The 22,369-nt window shown below is 35.2% G+C and overlaps 1 protein-coding gene across 1 annotated transcript in view; it reads right to left on the bottom strand.

The window, feature by feature from the left end:
* Atp2c1 (ATPase secretory pathway Ca2+ transporting 1) overlaps positions 1-22,369 on the bottom strand; it is a 117,813-nt gene that overhangs the window by 4,606 nt on the left and 90,838 nt on the right. The window contains exons 16-23 of the mRNA XM_026383917.2: positions 20,902-21,006; positions 16,453-16,609; positions 12,604-12,774; positions 11,212-11,309; positions 5,440-5,490; positions 3,679-3,845; positions 1,931-1,999; positions 961-1,077 (exon numbers count right to left, since the gene is read on the bottom strand). Coding sequence (XP_026239702.1) covers positions 961-1,077; positions 1,931-1,999; positions 3,679-3,845; positions 5,440-5,490; positions 11,212-11,309; positions 12,604-12,774; positions 16,453-16,609; positions 20,902-21,006 — 935 coding nt within the window. The remainder of the gene's footprint in view (positions 1-960; positions 1,078-1,930; positions 2,000-3,678; positions 3,846-5,439; positions 5,491-11,211; positions 11,310-12,603; positions 12,775-16,452; positions 16,610-20,901; positions 21,007-22,369) is intronic.

Here is a 22,369-nt window from a genome sequence, read left to right as displayed (position 1 = left end):
CTTTTTATAAAAACAAAATGTTGAATCTTAAGAAAAACTTAGGTGCTGGGATTGTGGCTCAGTGATACAGCACTCACCTATCATGTGTGAGGCCCTGGGTTCGATTCTCAGCACCACATAAAAATGAATAAATAAAGGTATTGTACCCAACTACAACTAAAAATAAATAAATATTTTTTAAAAAAAGAAAAATAAAAACTTATCTATTATCTAGACAAAAATAACCACTGCTAGTTGTACCAGCAAACACCTATAGTCCCATGTAAGGCGGGCCTGACGTGAGGATTCCTTGAGCGCAAGCATTTATGGATAGCAAAATCAACATAACAACCCCCTCTCAAAAAAAAAAAAAACTCAATCATTGATTTTATCACTATTTCTCTCCTCTTTTACACTTACATATCTGGTACAGTTTGATAGACAAATGACAATCGGCTTTCAAAAAACTGCACGATTTCATTTACATGTAAATTTATTTATTTCAAATGTATGACCTACCAAAAGAGCTTTGCAATATCTTTCATAAATGGAGTTTTGACTAGGATGATAGATTGCAATGGCTAATGATACATATCACTCCACTACCCCATTATTCTAAAATAAAATAAATACTCAAATCCTTCAATACTTTCCAAGTTTCTAGTATTGACACAGAACTTAGGTAATGATGCCGAACTCAAGACGTTTTTCCATTCCATTCCATTCTTAGCAATAAAAAAGCTTACTACAGGACAGGGGCTGCATCTATTCTCTGATATGTTTTCAACCAAAGCATATGTGTGACACAGCATAAAGCTTCAGATCCATACTGCATGAATAAACATTCAAAGAGAATAAATAATATGCACATATCACACAATTTATATGCTACTGCAAATTTCCAACATTATTCACAATAAAATTTTACATCAGGGCATCACAATTTCCATATCTTTCTAGTTCAAGCACGAAAAACCTTACCTCTGAGCTGGGGGTCCATCCATAATAATATTGATCCACAAAATCTGCATTGCATTGAGAGGATTAGGAAAGTTCATTAATGTAGCCAATGAAATTAAAGTCAATGCTGCTATACTCCTGTTGAAAAAGAGAGTCATTTAATCTGTCAGCAGAGTAAATTTCCTATTGAGTCTGTGGTAATATTTATTTTCTACCATTCAAAAAGCTTATGTTACTACTGTAATTTTAAAAGAAGTAACCTATGCTTCATTCATGTGAACTTTTAAAATCTAACATTATTTAGAAAAATATGTTTAACAACAGCAAAGAGGGGAAATTTTTTAAATCTATGTAACAGTTTCACCAATATTCTACTGTTTTCTTTTTGGCTACAGAAAACCACTACTATTTTTTTAAAAAAAACCCTAAGAAGAAACACTGAGATATGACCCATTCCACTCCTTATATTTCAGAAGTTATTAAACAAATTCCTCAGTATCCATGGGGGGTTGTTTCTAGAAATCCCTGAAATACCAAATTCCCATTCCCTATAAAAAATTTCACAGTATTTGCACATAGGTTTACATATTCTCTTGCATGCTTTAAGTCATCTCTAGATGATTTTCAATACCTACTACAATGTAATGCTATATAAATTTTTGTTGTACTGTATTATTTCCAGTATAAAAACAAGGAGGAAAGTCTATAGATTTTCAGTACACAATTTTTTCCAAATATTTTCTATACATACTTGACCACAAATGTGGAAACTGCAGATAAAATGAGTTAACAAAATATTTTGATGATGACAGAAACATTTAATTATCATATTTAGAGTCCACTTAGCATGCCATTTCTGTATAGTTAATTCTCTCTTTAGAAAACTTACTTACAAAAACCCTGCAGAAATACACAGAAGTTTCTAGGTATGTTCTACTTTCCTATAGTTTATCTAGAAGACCCATGGGTTACAAATATCTTGCAAACTTACGTGCTCAGTTGAAATCTAACAAAATTTTTTATGTTGTTATAAATTCCTTTACCCTCTTCAATTGCAGACCTGAAATTTTAAAAGTAAAGATAAAATGAAAAACTTCATATAAAAATAAAGCTACTTCTGTACTAAAAGACTGTGAAGCTATTTTGAGAATAAATTTCCAACTAATATATAAAAATTCCTATTCCCTATATAAAATTTCACAGTATTTGCATATGTTTACATATTCTCTTGCATGCTTTTAAGTCATCTCTAAATGATTTTCAATACCTACTACAATTTAAAAAATATCAATTTTTAAATTTAAAAGAATCAATTTAAAAAATAAATTATTAAGCCAGGCATGGTGGCACACACCTGCAATCCAAACAACTTGGGAGTCAAGGATCCCAAGTTCCAGACCAGCCTCAGCAACTTAGTGATGCCCTAAGCAATTTAGCAAGACCCGTCTCAAAACAAAAAGGGCTGAAGATGTAACTCAGTGGTAAAATACCCGTGTTCAATCTCTATTACCAAAAACAAATAAATAAAAGACAGAAAATCTAATATTTTCTACACATAATTAAGATTAGAATATGGAAACATATATTTTACCAATGAACTAAAATCAAAATGCTGAGATCTATCTAAGCTAACTTCATTATATTTCTTATTAATTTTAATACATCTTATTAAAGACATTTGAACATTAAAATAATAAACTGCCTCTACACATAATGCTATACATTTAAAATACTAAAATGATAATCATCTCTATGTCTCTAAGCTCATTTTTCTTATTAATATATATCAGGAATTAAACATCAATGAGCTATGTAAGAATTATGGAATTTAAGCTATCTGTTGTTCCTACACACAAGTATATACGCTACACACTATAGAGGAATTAAAGAACATTAATTTACAAAAACTCATAAATTCTTTCAATTGGCTCAATCCAGGAAAATAGGTATTTTTTTTTTTAACAACTCCTTTCTTCCCAGATTTTTATATAACTCTAAGTAGGGAGAGAGGAAAAAAAAACATTTTTATAAGAGCTTGGCAATGCTCCCAGTTCTGAACTCCCACTCTCAAGTACATCACTTTAGAATACTATTGGATAATAAAGCATCCTGGGACAGGGACTTATAATTTGACATTGAAATGAGCAAGGTTCGGTCATCTAAGAGGTTGAAATTAACATGATCTCCACCTAACCACTGTGAAACTGACTCCACAGGGTATTAAACTGCAGTCTTACATCAATTGGAAACTATGGATGAAACAAAACTATTCAAATTTAACAAATTATGTCATGAAATGAGAACAACATGAACAACTACTGTTATAAGGAAATAAGTATGGGTGTGAATTTTATAATTTTTAATACTTACTGTAAGGTCATGTATATGCACATTTCTAAGAACCTGAATTTAACTAAAATAAAAACCCCTAATGAAGGTTCACTGTTGTACCATTGTTTTTAGTGCCCAGAACAATGTGACACTTCACTGGCACTCACTTTCTTAAAAGATAAGGACTAACCATTTATTATGTCTGTTTAATCCATACAGATCATCTTCTCTAGAACTACACATTAGGCCAGAAAACATGATTTATCTAGAAACATGATTTGGTCTAGAAATTAGAAACTTGGTCAATGTTTAAATACTAATTCTTTTCCAGTTGAATTATCTGTGGATAAGATGTAGAAAAGGATAGAATAAGATTCTCTTATATGCATTCACTGAAACAAAGCTTACATTATGGTTTGGAAATCATCATCCACCAGGATCATATCGGCTGCCTCTTTGCAAACATCTGTCCCAGTCTGGCCCATTGCAACTCCAATATCTGCAGCCTTCAGAGCAACTGCATCATTTACTCCATCTCCTGTCATGGCCACAACCGACCCATTCTTCTGTAGAGACTAAAGAGGAACCGGAACAGAGTGGAGGGAAGAATCCTGATGATAAAGTTGTTCCCATACAATAATGGGCTAAACAAGCACTCTCAACTATTCTTTTACAGAAATAATCCAATCAATCCATTTTTCAATAAGCTTAAATATGTGGAGTTTTTAATAGGATAAAGCTTAGGAAAAGTTGTTATTAATATTTCCATTTGTGAGAACTATATCTAAGTAGATGAACTATATATGATTCTCAGCGAGACAATTTTGTCTCCTCAAGGAAATCTAACAATATTTGAAGGTATTTTTGATTGTCTTGGTTTGGAGGATGCCACCAGCACCTAGCCAGTAGCAGCTGAGAATGCTGTGAAACATTCTACAATACACAAGACAGCCCCTCACTACCAAGAATTATCTAGTCCAAATGTCAAAAGTGCTAAAACTGAAAAACTATATACAATAGCTGTTTATCATCATTAATAAATTAAGCCCATTGAATACTATGACAGTTACTTTTATTTACAGAAATGTGCTACATAATATTCACATATACCATAGTGGATGGAGCCGAAGAATTTATAATGACTATTAGCATCTAAGTCCTCATAATATTGTCGCACAACACATTATTCATGTTTATGGTAAAGCTAATATAAACCTGTGCTGACAGTTATATAAAAAATACAGCATATAATTTACAACACTATACCTGATAATAACAATAAATGACTGGTTTATACATTTACTATACTTTCAATCACTATTTTAGAGGATACTACTACTTAAAAAAAAAAAAAAAAAAACAAGTTTGGTGTGTCACACCCCTGTGTTTAACACATCTCTTGACTGCATTAAGAGGACATGCTGAGCCTGGCAGGGTGGTGCACTCCTGTAATCTCAGCAGCTCAGGAGGCTGAGACAGAAGGATTGCAAGTTCAAAGCCAGGCTCAGCAATTTAGAGAGACCCTAAGCAAATCAGCAAGACCCAGTCTCTAAATAAAATACAAAAAAAAAAAAAGAGCTGGAATGTGCCTCAGTGGTTAAGTGACCCTAGGTTCAATCCATGGTATTAAAAAAAAAAAAAAAAAAAAAGCCATGCTCTGGCCTACACCATCTAAGTTTAATTATACTCATGATATTCAAACAGTGGGGGGATGATTCATTTTAATAATACATTTCTAGAACATAGCCCTATTATTAAGCAATGCATGGCTACATTTGATGGTTTAATCTAAGTAACCATAGCATTTTAAATACTGTTCACACTCTTATAATGCTTTTTTCTTATATTTATTCAGTTTTTAACTAATTATCATCATTCACATTGGGATGATTTGGCTATGGATCTCTGTCAGAATATACTGCTACACTATTTAACTGTTTAAAGATGGCCATATTTGCAGATATTTCATAGAGTTTTCTTCCACATCCTCCCAATAAAATTCTCTGTTAGTGTTTCCACATCAAGCTCTTGAAAGCGATGACTGTTTTGCTTTACAATACTTCTGACTTTGGGGCTCTATCAATACTCCTTGTAATGCAAATATAACAAAAAACAAAGTAGCAGCATTTTATATAGAGAAATTAAGCAATCTGATTTTTAGACACCTACCTTGATAATTTTCATCTTGTGTCTTGGGCTAGCTCTGTAAAATACTGCAACCTGATAAAATATAAGATGCATTAAAAATTTTCACTTTTAAGAAGATATAACTCATGCATTCACAACTAATGGTGACTTTTTTACTCATTAATTTAAGCTGTGCTTAATCTGCCACAGAGATCAAACTTAATGTGCCATATATTTGTCAAGAAATTCATTTGACAGTCATTTCAACCTTTACCAAAGGTACCATGGAAAACATACAATCAAAACAAGCCATTCAATTTACAACACTAGGTCTAAATAATGAAAATAGCCTTATTCTTAGAATGTTGCAGACAAGGAAACAAAAAAATTCTTCTGTTTGCTCATGATACACCAGTGTACAACTAAAACAGTCTTTACCTTTGCTATTTTCATTGCACGCTCTTTTTTATTTAGGATAATCATCCTCTTCCAGTATACATCCAAAATTGCTCTATGATTTTCTCTTTCCAAACTATATATTTAATCCCTTCTTTTCTGACCCCTTTTCCCAGTTTCCTGAAACCCTTTCACTGTTCCCCAAAGTCAGTCAACCAACAAGATCTGTATCTCAACTCTGCCACTTTGCTTTAGCCTAGGTTTTCCACACAACACTGCCATCCCTTACAGCACTCTCAAATACCACCACCAGGGCAGCTTAGAATGGGTGCATGTCCTTCACTCTCCCTTCACAAACACCGCAGTTTTAAATGTCACAGAAGTTTATACTTCCCATTAACTGCAGGCATTCACTGTTCCTGAGCACGCAACCTCTTGTTTCACAAAGATCTTAACTTCAGCCTCACTGTCGCTATCTTCAATATTTATAAGTTATGGTAATTCCAATACCCACAAAATATACCATAAGCTCATAGAAGATTAGTTCTATTAGTTCTCTCTCCTCATTCCTCCAATCCACAGTCTTATGCTCAACAGACAACCTTACTTCCTATTTAAGAGAAAACAGAGTCAGAAGAAAATTTCCACGATTCCCACTAGACAGTATCTGTCCAGGCACTATCCTTTTCATGTTTTATGAAAGATAAACTGAATCTACTTCTGGGACCAGTCCTTTCTTACCTATTTAGGACCATTTTCCCCCTCACTGCTGAATCTTTCTCATCAGTATACAAGCATGTTATTAACCCTTTCATTATAAAAAGGGGGACGACCCACATCCTGTCCTTTCCCATTTATTCCTGCTGTCTCTACATTTCTCTTTTCTTTTTCTTTTTTTTCCAATGAAAAGAAAAACAACAAGCTTAGATACTGAGGGTAAAGATGCAGCAATGAAGGAAAGACTGACATAGGAAGGAAGAATTTCTGGAGCAAAACTCCTTAGGAAGTTACCTGTCTACCATGATCTCCTAAATCCATCTCAATCAGGTTATCTCACCACCACTGCACTGAAACCATCATTCAAGACTACCAAAGACCACTCACCCACATCATATTGCTAACATCAATGGTCATTTCTCAACTAACTTAACCTCTCAGCAGCATCCTTACAAAGCTGATCACTCACTGCTTCCAAACACTTGGTCTTCCTCTTGCCTTTCTGGCTGTTCCTCTTATGCAGACTCTGGCTTTTCTGGTCTAAATGTTGAAACACATAAGGAGTTATTTCTCAGTCTTTCCTTTTGATGAGATCTAAGAAACTCCTACTCAATAAGGGAGCCCATCCAGTCTTACTGCTTCAGATTTTATCTATGTGCATTTTATTTCCATCCTTGACATCTCTTCTGAAATCCAGACTGATAAAACTAATCCACCTATTTATTCCACATTTCTTCTTGAATGTCTCATTTCAAACATATCCAAAATTGAACACCTGTTATTTCCTACAAATCTTGCTCCCTCCTATCCTCTGTTAATGGTAATTACATCCTTGAAATTGTTAAAGCTCTGAATTTGAGGAGGCGTCCTTAATTCGTCCCCTTTTCTCACATGGCAAATGTATCCAGAATTCAACCACCTTACTCCAAATCCATTGTCAACTCGATGGGCCAATACCTCTGAATTGATTTTCTTATTTCTGCTTCTCTCTTCCTGGTATTTGTTCTTAACATAATGACTTTTACAGTGAAAGTGTTAAACCAAAAGTGAGATCACTAACTCCTTTGCTCCCTCCAATCACTTCTCATCCTGCTCTGTACAAAAGCTACTATGGTCTTATCTGCAAGTCCTGCATGAAATACACAGCTCATCCCATTCGTCTTCCATCATTAATCTTTGCTGGCCTGAACTATAACACTGGCCTCCTCATTGCTTCTCACATGTACCTGGCACACTCACTTCAAGGCCTCTGGCCTGTTCCTTCTATCTGCAATATTCTTTCCTCAGACCTTACGTGGGCTGCCCTTTCATCAAACAGTACCCTCTCAGTGAGGCTTTCCCCAGTCATGCTCTTAAAATTTCCAACTTCCTCTCCTACCTCTATTCCTTTCTTGCCTGCTTACAATGGTGCTCTTTAGTACTACCCCCATATGTGTAAAATTTCATTTATATTAGAATTTATTAAGCTCTACAAAAGCAGAGATTATGTGTTCTAAAAATAAGTATTAAATAAATGACTAAACAACAGAATAAATCTTAGTACCATCTTTAAAACTCTTCACAGTTTCTCTTTGGCAATAAAAGTCTAAAATCAAAAGATTATTTTCTAAAATATATAAAAGATTCATTAAATTATAACATCACATTCCTGTTTATTCCACAGTCCTCATAACCCATATTTGGAGAATATTCTTTCTTTGAAAATAAAATTCAGTTGGGTAGAGTGAGATATGCCTATATTCCCAGCCACTCAGGAGGCCAAGGCAGGAGGGTCACAAGTTCAAGGCCAGCCTCCCCAACTTAGTAAGATCCTGTCTCAAAATAAAAAAGATGGAGGGCTAGGGTTATGGCTCAATGGTAGAGTGCTTGCCTAGCACATGTGAGGCACTGGGTTCAATCCTCAACACCACATAAAAATAAATAAATAAAATACGACTAAAAAAAAATTTTTAAAAAAATAGATGGAAAGAGCTAGGGAAGTAGCTCAGTAGTAGACAGTTTGCCTAGCATGTTCTAGGCCCTGGGTGCAATTTCCAGTACCTCAAAAATAAGTAAATAAATAAAAAAAGGTTCAAAAATCTGTCTAGAAACTTCTTGGTATAAGACTAATCTACATGTATACTCTAAGTATACTAGTAGTAATCTTCTAAGTGAAAGTTCTAATTATTGCCGAAATTAATTGTATAGCACACAGCACTAAAACATGACAAAAGATTTTAACAAAAGCTGCAGACTAAACAGAATATTAAAATATTTTAATATTTTTATAAATCACTTCCTTATAGATACTGTGGGTTACCAAGAATGACAGCCACCAGTTGTTGGACCAAGCCATATTTATTTCATATAGTAATAAATTTATTTGGCATGCATCCATTACAACTATTAGTTGATTAAAGATTTCAACATTTCAAAGCTTTTAATGGAATCAAAAAATAAGACTAGCCACTAGAAGACAAAGTATATCTCAATGCAAAGTACAAAGATCATCTAGTTTTTTACATGTGGCCATAAAACCACCCAGAGTAACATTTGTTCTGTAAGTCCTAGAATGAATAGGTCAATCTTGTTGAATAAACTACTGAAAATCAATGGATACACACAAACACTAAAAAAAAGACCTGCGATTCAAAATAAAAACACACAAGAAATGACTAGAAATTGAAATACAGCACTGTCTCACAAGCTTAGATTAAATTTGGAGACATATGAATTCCCTTTTTATAATCATTTAGATTGTATGTCTGTTTCTCAGTCTAGCAAAAGAGAATAAAAGTGACTACAATACACAAATTGGGATTATACTATGGGGACTTGGCTAATAGTTCAGCGGAAATATAAAATACTGATATCAAAATCTGAAAACAGAGAGAATGACAACTTCTATCACTGAAAAATATAGAACATACTCCAAGAAATCACAAATGGAAACACTGAGAATTCCAAATATACTTAATATATAATCAAGCAAACCTATCTGCACATTCATTTTTAATTAGCTCTAGGTCAAAAGAACATAGCATGTTGAAAAGTTTGGAAAATGTTCCAGAGAATGATGAAAAGGTAAAGCTGAAAAATATTTGAATGAGGAACTAAGATGATTTCAGAATGTGGGAAATACTTAACAAGCTGATGATTTAGAACAAAAGTTCTGTTTTATGTGTAACATTAATAAAAGAAAAGCTATTCAATCTGATCAGCTGCAAAAGTAGAAGTTCAAAAGCATGTTGGTTATAAGAGTCACATGAATGCAAGATGAAGTCGGGAAGAAAAGTGGGTGTGGGAAGAGTCCTGTTAATAAAAAATTCACTGTTTTTTATTGTAGTCAATAATAATAAATTATTATATTTTAATAATTTTAAATTTCCAAACATAGTAAATCTCAAAGGTACTATGCTATGTGAAAGAAGCAGATTCCAAAGCCTCATATCATAATTCAATTTTTCAAACATTCTGGAAAAGAAACAAATTAGTGACTGTCAATTGCTAGGAGTAGGGGAAGCACTTGATTACAGAAAGACATAAGATAATTGGGTGGGTTGATGAAACTGTTGTACAGCCTGCCTGTGGTCATGGTTACAAAACTGCATGAATTTATCATAAAGATCAGAACCACATATTTTGTAAAAAGGCAAATTTTACTGTATGTAAAATACCTTGATTTTGTTTTTAAAAAATATACACTGGACTGGGGTTGTGGCTCAGTGGCAGAGTGCTTGCCTCACACGTTAGGCACTGGGTTCCATCCTCAGCACCACATAAAAATACACACACACACACACACACACACACACACTCTCTCTCTCTCTCTCTCTCTCACACACACACACACACACACACACACACATACTGTCAAGAGCTGTCCATGGGCTGTATTGGGTATGTGGAATATGTTGAGCATAGTAGCCTAATGAGGGGATAAATCTGGCATTGGGAACCTCCCTTGGCACCCCCAAAGGGATTGATCGTCTGATGCAGGTGAACTTCCCTCTGAAGCTCTATTAGAGATCCCACACAGCACCTGAGATAAATGTGACCTGCCAAGATGTCAATCAAACTGGGGACACCAAGACACCATGAAGCAAGACTCTGCCCTTGAAACCTTATCACTGCCTTTGATGTCCCTTGATATAAATAAAGCAAGGGGGGGGAGTCCCTAATTCTGCCAGAGTACAGAATCTCGATCAGTCTGATGGCCTTGCCAGTCCTGTGCAACCACCACACCCCCCCCACCACCACTTTTGAAACTACTTTCTGTGTCCTGTGGTTTTCTAATCCTTCTAGTTTTCCTAGCTTTTATTTCTCAGCCAGCCCATTTCACTGAGGGGAACCCCATTTCCATCACCTGTGCGAGACAAAGGCGAGGTCATACTAAAATAAAAGCAAAAGGGTAAGAAATACAAAGTAATGATCTTTTTTCATCCTCTGATTTATAAATGCAAGCACTGTTAATTTCCATAGTATTTTCCTCAGGAGGAACTCAGTTCTCGTTCAAATTAATAATTTTACATGATATTCATAATGACATTGTCATAAATATTCAATAATAAAATTTATTTCAATCAGACTTTTTTTCTCAGAATTCAAACCAACTAATTTGTAGGTCATGTATCACTTGTCCATAAATTTCATTAAGACAGTGGTAATGGTTAACACTTAGAATAAGACCTCTCAGTCTAAAAGGCTTTAGGATAGGCCTACCTTTGGTACAATTTGTGAAAGCTGCTGGACATCCATGGCATCAATTTCTTCTCCTGAGACTGACTGAGAAGTTTTAGAATACAATCCCAGACGACTCGCTAAAGTTAAAAGAGAAAAATACATAATTAACCAAATTGTTTCTGTTTGACGGGTTAGTCAACACTATGCTTACTTAATATGATTTTTCACCCTTTCTTTTTAAGTGTAAAATGCACTTATATCAAGGAATAACAAGACAAACTATTGGGAGAGAAAATCCTATCTGAATATATAGTAAGTCTGAGGTAGGTGTCTATTTTATTTTTACTTACATACAAGAATTAAAAAAATGTTCACTGTCTAAGCTAGGAAACCCTCAGAATGAACTAGGACAATAGGGTTCTGCTCAGCAGCTGAATTCTAACCAATATCAGAATGCATTATCAGGCACAATAATAGTGTATTTGAGGTAACCATTACATGTAAAGGAAAACAACTGTGGAAAAGTTTTCTTCCAATAATATTCTGTTTCTAGCGATATTTCTTACATAACACACAGTTTGGAACTCCTACCCCACAATATTAATAAAAATCAGTTTTAATGGAATTTAGCAAATTGTTAAATTTATCAGTACTATAGTTTATAGGCTCTGGGGAGTTAAACTTTCATACTACTACATTTTTTCCCCTTGCATTTCTTAAGAAAATCTTAAATAACATTTAAATTTGATATATTTATGTGTGTGTGTTTATGTATACATGATGAAAACAAATACACGCTAGTTTCTTCCTACTTATGCATAAGCCTGCTTTGAAAATTATACTTAGGTTAAGCTGGTACTCTTATCAGCAAATTGGATTACAAAGTTAAAAATAATCAATATCTGTATGTGAATAAAATACACGTGATTTCACAATTTAGTTTTATATGTATATACACGCGCACACACGTGCACTCACACACACACAGACACACACACTTTTTTTTTTTTTTAAGTGGGGGGACAATACTGAGGATTGAACAAGCCAGGGCTTCAAGCATATTAGGCAAGCACTCTACACTAAGCTACATCACCAGCCCTTCATAAAATTTCATGCTGAAAAGGGTCTTGCCAACTTGCTCAGGCTGGCCCCAACTTGTAATCTTCCTCTCTCTGCCTCCAAAATAGCTGGTATTACAGGTGTGTGCCACCACACCTGGTTCAGTTATATGTGTTCAATAATGTATCACTTTTCAAGCTATCATCAATTTTTGCCTACAATTTTATATATAAGTCAGAGCAAAAAAGTAAGTCAACTTTAAATTTGAATATTATGTAAACACACTGTACATCTAATGTACACTATACATCTAATACACCACAGTATTTTAAGAAAAACTATCAAAAATGAAATGAAGCAGCCTAGTTATACCAATTGCAACTGCAGTCTCCTGTGAATCTCCAGTAATCATTTTTATCGATACTCCTGAGGCAATGAGTGTTGTAACAGCTTCTTTCACACCAGTTCTAGGAGGGTCGATGATTCCCACCAAGCCAAGAAATGTCAGCTGTCCCAGTTCAGGACCAGAGGCCAAAGCAAGAACTTAGGAAATAATAATAAAATCCAAAAAAGAAAATACATAAACATTAGAATTTAATTGACAATAACTCACTTAAGATTATAATGTCATCCGTAGATATATCATTTTTAAAAATAAAAATTTTACACACCAAGACATTGTAGTTTAATGATTCTTTAAAAAGCTGTTAAAAATTAAGAGAAATAAATTACTAAACTGTTAAGCAGAGAAGGCAAATGAAGGAGAATGAAGAATGATTTTGCAGACAACCACATGCAACTACTTTCCATAGAAACTACTGCCTCTTTAGAAAATACAATTCATTATTTAGAGAATATATGGGTTTGTCAAGCTTTAAAGTCAGTTTTAAACAGACACCTTTGATGGTGGATACTAATGTATCTTCATCTTTACATCTCACAGACCTCCAGAAAAATTCAAAAGTCTGAAAAAGTTTGTATTAATTAATTACACACAGCCTGTAACAACTACATGTATGACAAACCCTGAATGGTAAAGTTAATCTATAAAGTTATCATAAGACCAATAATAACAACATTTAGATTTTTTCACTCTTTGCAGAATAGTAGTCTGTCTTTCTTATTTCTAACTATGGTTCTCTAAGAGTATTTAAATAACACCATCATATCATTACTTTAAGTTAGTTTCTCTGTCATCACTGAGCATTTGAGATAGAGTACAAATACTCTTCATTTAGCTTACTCTCAGAATTCTGGAACCTCTGCTAACTACCCTGATAGACCAGAGGCATGTGCTTGTGCCTGGGATATTATTAGACTGAACAGTCTCACAGAGATGAAAAGTATCTACTTTTAATCAAGCAGAAGGTATGGAGGACTAGAAAATCAAGATCAAGGCAAGTAACTTGTATTTTTCCAATATAATTGTTCATACAGATGTGGGCCCCTAACCCTAACCCCAAAGGCTTTCACTCTGAAGAGAATGAGTTGCTGTACAGTCCATGCCTAATGCTAGGATACAGGCAGGTAGCAAAAGAAGGGGACGGTGAATATCAATTTGTACATCTGCAATTCCTAGGGAAGGGAAATATTAAACTTGAGTTCTCCCAATGAAGGGGTGAAGCTGGTGGAAAGCCTAGTACCCTGTATTTATTACTTTTTCACACCTTTAGCATAAATGAAGATCTAATGCTACTCTTTAGCCAAGGGTAGCTAAACATTTTTCATGTGGAATGCTTGTCACATAAAACAACACATAGCCTAATTTCAAAATTTAAGTCCACAAGCATTTTAAGAAAAGTTTTATAAGACGCAACATAAGTACATTTCAATTGAAATTTACAATATTTTCTGTTCTTACATTATGGCAATCTCAGGGATTGAAGGAAGTAGAGCACAAAGAGATGAAGAAAAGATACCAGGCAGGAATAGAATGTTTCCCCTCTAATATCTCTAGTCTTCTTCACAATGTTTTAACACAAAACTGCACATACACAAACCTTCATAATCCTTCAGACAAAAAAGTTAGTTAAAATAAGAAAGTATAAAAATTTTTGTTCCAAAAATTAAGGGAAACAGAAGCAGATACATAACTTTAAGATCACTTTGAATTCTGTAAATTCACACCAACCTTGAAACTCTCTTGCTGTAAGCTTTCTTAAGAGTGACAAAACTCTTACCCCTTCCTTGTTTTAAGTTTCAATGTTTTATTAAGAGACGGAAACAAACCCAACAAACTGAAGGTGAAGACACAGAAGATCAAGAGGTAAGAAAACAGGTTTGCATTTTGTGCTCCTCACACTTTTTTAAAAAATTAATTGCATCTTACCAAAGGGGATTTAAAAAGAGCCAGAAGGAAGAGGTAACCTAAGCCCCAGAAGGAAGAGGTAACCCAAGGAGCAATACCCCACTTCCCACCCTCCCATCCACCTTCCCAGGAATCCCTCAGAGATGTTACTGTTGCCTCTTGATACACAAGCTTTAGCAACAAAGAGCTTTCTTGGCTATGTAGGCTTCCCTGCAGTGATCCTCAAGTCACCTAAGCTACCCCTTGATCTAACAATTACAATTCTGGATCAAATCCTAACAGTTCCATTCTCTCAGACTAGCTTTTGGTAGGAAGCTGAAATAGGCGCAAAGGAGGCAAAGAAATATAACCTTAAGTCAGAGACTCTGAGTTTTCTGTGGCTAGGGCCATTAAACAGTTTTGGTCTGCTCACTGTTCAGAAGGGAGCACATTTAGTATGTGTGGAACACTCCTGTGCCCACTTCCCCAGAATATTCAGCAGTACTGCACACTGTCTTGTTAAATTAGATTTATTTTTTAAAAAATTCTTCGGTCTCATCTCACTACTCTTAGGTCTGACCTAGTTCAACCAGACAAGAGGTTCCTCCTGCCCCAGAACTAATGCTGGGAGAAAAATCTGCTGTGGTCTCAAGGATTCTGAAAGCTTGAGGGTTGAGGCAGAGGTCTAGCAGCATGTTTAGGATTCAAGACTGTAGGGGGAAAAAAAAAAAAAAAAAAAAACACTTGAAACTCAAGGATATGCCATCAAAGCCTTTTTCATTATGGAAGGGAAAGGAAAAGAAAAAGTTATTTTTCGTTAAAAACATTTTTTTCATATAAAAATAGATCCATCTGCACAACAATTTTTCAGCCAGAAAGCTCTACTTCCTCTTTCCCTGAGACAGAGTGTAAGGTTCTGAAATGATCACAATACAGTCCATAACCTAGGTAGGATGCAACAAGCGATAAGGAGGACACAAGGAGTAACCCCGGCTCTGCAGTCTAAGGGCTGGTGCAGAAGCCAGGGAACAAAGCATGACAGCATGCTGCAGGTACACACTCTGACCCACAGAATACCTTTCTAAATGTTTTATAAGCTTATTGTAAAAACAGAAGTCCTATGAATCTCTCCAAATGTTTTAAAGCCAAAGAATGCCTTCACTTAAGTGAAGCACAAATAAGAACATTTTCACATAACTTGTTTTCCTTTCTCTGAGTAACTGTAGTATTTGACTTACATTTCATTAAAATTGTACAAGGAAGTTAACTCTTCCAATTTCTTTTATATTCTGCACAAGTCAGATGACTATTTGAATGGTAACAATCAGATATATACCCCTCCCCACTGGATCCTACACTGTATTTCAAAAGAAGAGGCCTGATATAAGGTGCAGAGCAGAACCCCACCCTCACCCTGACACATTCAGGAGGGAGATATATATATGGGGGACGGGGAGATATACAGGATCTGGGCACTACTTGAACTCCCTGGTGAATAGCAAGAGAACAAAGACAGCAGATGAGGATTAAGTTAGCATTCACCTTAAAGGACAAATTAGAGGACGAAGACTTCCATTTATACGAGAGTATTTTAATTCTATTAACAATAAAGACAAAGTGACAAAATAATAAAAGGATAACATTATTTTACCTTGACCTTCTCACAAGATCAAAATTATTCAAAATAAAATTTCTATCACCCACTCAAAGACTACTACAAGTCTGTAAGAAACAGAAATTTCATATTTTGCTGCATTCTTGACTTTCCATCTTTTAGGGTCCAGTTAACCAACTTAAATAAAGCGCCTCAGAAATGGTAAGGAATAGAGTTGGACAATGCCTGGAATCAACTGAACAGTTCAGATGTGAAATATGAATTCAAATGCAATTAAAAGAAGGCTATAACTTTCCACCCTAGGGTCAAAATAGCTTACCTCTGAGACCAGCTGAACCCATCCGTGCCTTCTCTTGTTGGTACATCTCTCTCTGCTGCTGGGTGAGAGTCAAGGTCTGCCCTTTGCTAAGGTACGTAGTACAGTATTTAATCACCTGCTCATAAGCACCCTTCATAAAACAAATCTCTGGTCTGTCCTAAGAAGAAAAACATATCAAATACAAGTTTCATTTTGACTTGCATATATCTGCTATTGGAGTCCAAAAATAACTGACTTGTGTTTCTCATAATCCCAGAAAGTTACTCAAACCTCTCTGAATGGCACTTGAACTCCTGATGATCAAAAACTCAAATGTGGCTGGGTGTGGCGGCACACACTTGTAATCCCAGCAACTCGGGAGACTGAGGCAGGAGAATCCCAACTTCAAGGATAGCCTCAGCAATTTAGCAAGGCCCTAAACAGCTTAGCAAAACCCTGCCTCAAAAGTTATTTAAAAAAAAAAAATTAAAGTGGGGCTAGGGATGTGGTTCAGTGGTTAATAAGCACCCCTGGGTTCAATTCCTGGTATTAAAAAAAAAAAAAAAAAAAAACCACTCAGGTGGGCCAGGCATAGATACATGCCTTTAATCCCAGCTCCTCAAGAGGCTAAGGAAGGACCATGGCAAGCTTGAGGCCTCAGCAATTTAGACCCTGTCTAAAAACAAAATATAATGGGCAGGGATGTAGCTTGGTAGCAGAGTACCCCTGTGTTCAATCACCAGTACCACCAAACAAAAACCCCCTCATATGTGGGAGGTTTCTGCACTTTGTATAGAAAACAACATATGCTCTACCATCCATTGCACACAGTGAGGGAATGCTATACTAAGGCCCATCAGGCTCACTAAGATCAGGGAAGAAGCTCATCATAATCCAAAAGGGAAAAGAGATCCAACAACAACCCACAAACAATGGTTCAGGCTTTTCATAAGTTGCTAGCTATATGTCTATATCTACATGTCTATATCTACCCAATTTAATCTAACAACCACCTTGCAATTGGGGTTATTATTAGACAACTTCTTTTATTTATCATAATAAAAGAAATCTCTGACCTACCAGGCACAAGGCTCTGGGTTCAAATCTCCAGCACCAAAAAACAAACAAAAAGTAGTATTCAAAAGCCTGTATTGGCCAGGCACAGTGGCACATGCCTGTAATTCCAGCGGCTTGGGAGCTTAGACAGGAGGACTGCAAGTTCAAAGCAAGCCTCAGCAATTTAGCAAGGCACTCAGCAACTCAGTGAGACCCTGTGTCTAAATAAAATACAAAATAGGGCTGGGGATGTGGCTCAGTGGTTGAGTGCCCCTGAATTCAATTCCCCACCAAAAAAAAAAAAAAAAAAAAAAAAAACAGTTTATAATGAAAAAACTACAGTCCCTACCCAATACATCTCATCTGAGTTCTACTTCAGAGGCAAAACAATTAACTCTTTCAGCTGCTTTCTTTGGTATTTACCAATGTGTTTTTAACATATTTATATTGCTACTCATTCAATTATCAATTTTAAACAGTTGTCTCTTGTGATAACTATGAATTTGGCCACCTCTACCACCTATTCCCCCCCTCCTTATCCTTATGATACAGTTTAAGATTCCTCACTGTTAAGCCAAGAAGAGTAATGACCAGTCATTCATAAACATTCCAGTTCTCCTTGAAGGTAGGAATATATTTCCCTGCTGCACCCCTTTAGCCCTAAAGTGAGATGTGACTCGCTTCTGTCAAAAAATGAGAAGCATGTGTGTCACTTCCAAATGGAAATTTAGAGGACAACGCACAATTTGCTGCTCCTCTATTCCTGCTGTGACTGTGTGTGAGCGCACAGATATGAAGCTTCCATCCACCACAGTTCCCAAGTAACCAAAGTGAACATCGATTTGGGGTTTAGGGAGGCAGCAGAAGAACATGATGTTTCCACAGTCAATCCTCACTGATAATTCACCTAAACACTACTTTTCCCATTCAAGTTTTGTGAAGTAATAACTGCCCTATTTTAAGTTTTATTTAAACCTCTCAACCAAACCTTCTCAAACTCTTCAATGTGATATAAAACCCTTCCCATTTGATGATTTTTGAACAATCAAATGAACAGGTAAGCCGTAATTTCTGTATTGTTACTGCAGACCTTCCTCCTTCAGTCTTTTTCTCTTTCCCTCTTTTAATCTGAATTGATTTAGGCCTGCCACAGTCAGAAACTTCTCGTCACCTCCATCCTCACCATGTTCTAATTCTTCCTTTTCCTTGAATTATTATCAACCATTATCTTTCTAAAAAAGATATGTGAAGTGAAATATGTTTTATTTTATCCTCACATTTGTAAGTTTAGCGGAAAATAAATTTCCTCTTATTGCAAAAGCTTTGCTCTATTATCTCCCAGTGTCTGATGTTGATACAGGAAAAATATAAAATAGGAACTTTAATTCTCAAATCTCTGTGTGATCTCCCCTTCACCTAAAGTATTTAATATGATCTCTCCCTCTGGAAACTCTTCTAACTCTCTTTCTCCAAGTGTCCTCAAATTTCTTGATTACAAGTCTTGTGTTTGTCCCATCACCACCCTCCTAGCTTCTCCACTTTAACATATTCATTGTGCCAAGCAATTGGAAGCTATTTTATTCTAAAACCCTTTACATTCTGGAAACATTCCCATTTTTTGTTCTCTTCCTATTTTGTTAGGTGGATGTTGAATTTTTTAAATTTTCTCTATTTCTCTCTATACTATTCACCCTATGAGTTTTTGTTCTACTTTCTGATAGATTCCTTAAGTTATTTGATAAATATCTGATTCAAAGAATTTTGTTTTCAAAATACTTTGGAAATTTTATGGTCTTTGGAAATTTTCTATAACATCTGGCATTCCTTTTATTTCTCTGAAACCTTTTTCTCTGTTGATTTGGTCTGTTGTCTTTAACACTAATGACTTTCCCCAAGTATCTAGCAATCCTTCCCTGTCCATTTACATTCAGGATGAAGAAGTTAAAGGACTAGAAGTTCCGTGGTTACTCACAAGAGCTCATCAACTGGTAGACCTTACCTCTAGGTTATGAGATGAAGCCCAGAGATAGGTAAGTGCTTCCAAAGAACATAGGTCTTGGTTAGGAGTGTCCTTTACTGTTGAAACCTTCCTGGGACTAGTAAGATTTTCTAAAATTCTTCAATATTCTAACTGCCTACACACATTCTAAGAGACAAATGGAATTAAAAGCTAAGCGCTCATCCTTAAGGAAAATGACTGTGCTTTTAATCTTAAAGCCTAAATCTTACCCTTCACTTCTGCCCCCAAGGGCAGATTTCTAATATTCCATAGGCATAAAGGAGTACCAATGGCCTTGGCCTAAAGTAGAAAAGGAGCGTTCTATTGGTTCCTCTCAGAATTTTTACTTTCTCCCCTGTTTTTAGTCTTATGCCTTCAAAGGTACTTATGAGTTTATGACTTTTTATTCATTCCAGGGGGAAAAAAAGAGATAAAGGTATATTGTCACATTCAAATAAAAGACTTCCAAAAACAAACTACATAAGCAATTAGCAGAATTCCTAGTTCAACATTGGCAAAGTTTGGCCTTTCTTTTAAAACCAATTATGGGTGGGGGAATCCTTTTATTCATTACTGTCTACAAAATTTAACTGATTATGGTCAGTTCAAGGATAAAAAACACATAAGTGATTCTTCATTCATATTAAATAAAATTTTAAGATAATATATAACTTTTGGGTAGTTGTAGATGGGCAGAATGCCTTTATTTTATTTGTATATGGTGCTAAGGATCGAATTCAGTGCCTCGCACATGCTATGCAAGCACTCTGCCACTGACCTACAGCCCCAGCCCAATAACAAATATATTTTTAAAGTAAATTTAAGCATCAAACTGGTAGTAGTAACTATGAATGCATGATTATGCACTGTAGATAATTCAGAACTATTATGCAAACATTTCTGAAATACCCAGGAACAAATAAAAGCTTAAAATACCTGTGCATGTCATTTTATCAGTTTGTAAACTGGATCAACCAACATGAATTACATACATTTGGAAACCACTTTTCCACCAAATAAAGTGGGTTTTGTTTGTTCTAAAAACATTCCTTCAATGAAAGAATACATATTGACAATACACAGTCAGAAAAAACCTATAATGAACCATTAACATTAGAACAAAAAACACGTGGGAGAGAACTTGATGTCACAAGCTCCAAGAAATTGAGACTAGGCTACAACATGTTTATTTGTGCACCTAACAAAACTAAATATATCTATACACAGATTCTATAAGAGAAAAGAGATCAAGATAACCAGAAAACAAGAAGAAATGGGTGCACTATTAATTATGCATACTTTACAACTAACTTTATTTAATGTATACACATTGTTTAAATCTCAAGGCAGAGGGTACAATAAAAATAGTGACCTAAGCTCAACAGGTTATAATTATTCTTTAAAAAGAGAGATACCTGCTGTGTTCGGTGTACACACTTAACAGCCATCCACTTCTGCTCAGAGCTAAAAGGATATTCAGCTTTTCTGATATAGTCTTGTTGAAGTCCATCAAGACCCATCTAAATAAGATGGGGAAAAAAAAACACACACACACACACACAAAGTAAATTCTAACCATCATGTAATTATTCTTCCTTTAACAAACAAATTTCATGACTTATAGCTTGGTTAGTTAGATAACTGGATTATTTTTCACATAATGGTGAAAAACTAGTGGTAGTCCATTTACATTTACTGTATTTCCCTGAACTGTAGCATACATTTTCAACCTGAAAGCCTGTGTATGTAGATATAGTCTAAGGCATGTTACCTGGACTATGTATATACCAGATAATATTGATCTACCAGCTCAAGTTCTTATAGTCTAACTATATTAATCTACCAGCTCAAGTTCTAGAAGGAAGCAGGATACAATGCAAAGATACACAACCAATATTGAGCAAGAATTTTATAAATGACAGAAGTTTTGGATCTCCCACACTTCTTAGAAACTCAAATTTGTCTTGCCTATTGCTACCATCCTAGTTCTTTTTCCCATTACTTTATATCCTTACTAATACCAATGTCACATGCTGCTCTCCCTCTCAGTATCCTTTGCATCTTCTTCCAAATATCCAAAAATATTTTTAGGCTACTCAAAAATTTCATTTATTGGTTTTTGTTTTCTATTGTAATAATGTTCAGAATCTTTTGGCATCTGAAGGTCTTCTAGAAACCAACCATATATAGCCTATTAACAATTTTGCTGGTTACTCAAACACCTTTAGCCAACTGATTAGCCACAACCCATTCTGTGCCTGTTTATTCCTCTATGCTTTCATTCTAGCTCTTTCCTAGCTTCCTTTATTTAACTCCTTCCTATCCTTTAAAGCTCAACTCTCAGATATGAATCGGCAATATTCTTAAATGTGGCTCAATGTTTTGGATTTAATTTTCTTGGTCTGCCTTTTATTCCAAGAACATCAGTTATACTCCCTACCTAACATGTGAGGCCTCTGACCATAAGGAAGTGGTTTTTCGTCTCTGTGTAACACAGGACATCACTTTTTTAATATTTTTAAAACAGTTATTCTATGCTTCTTAGTTACAAGGAGACCAAATGACAAAGAAAAGTAGTTTTCTATAGAGAAAACATATGTTCTAAAACTATCAATTTATCAATAAAATGTTAAAATAACCCACAATTCTCTATAGGCTCTCATTTCCAGTAACCTTATTAAGAAGCATCCAACTTCATACAATTCTCAAAAGTTTTTGCAAACTACTCTTACAAGTAGAAGCAGTTATTTTTCTTAGGAAAATAGCAAAATGGAATTTTAGGTTTCTCACTGAAACAAATCTAAGACTTAGGATATTAAATAAATTGGGACAGACAAAAGGTCACTGAGTACATCACTCCTCTCCACAATTTTAATGAGACAC

This window comes from Urocitellus parryii, chromosome 2, assembly GCF_045843805.1.
Source record: "Urocitellus parryii isolate mUroPar1 chromosome 2, mUroPar1.hap1, whole genome shotgun sequence".
Taxonomy (NCBI): domain Eukaryota; kingdom Metazoa; phylum Chordata; class Mammalia; order Rodentia; family Sciuridae; genus Urocitellus; species Urocitellus parryii.
Note: the sequence above shows the minus strand (reverse complement) of the source record. Positions and strands in the feature narration are given on the sequence as shown.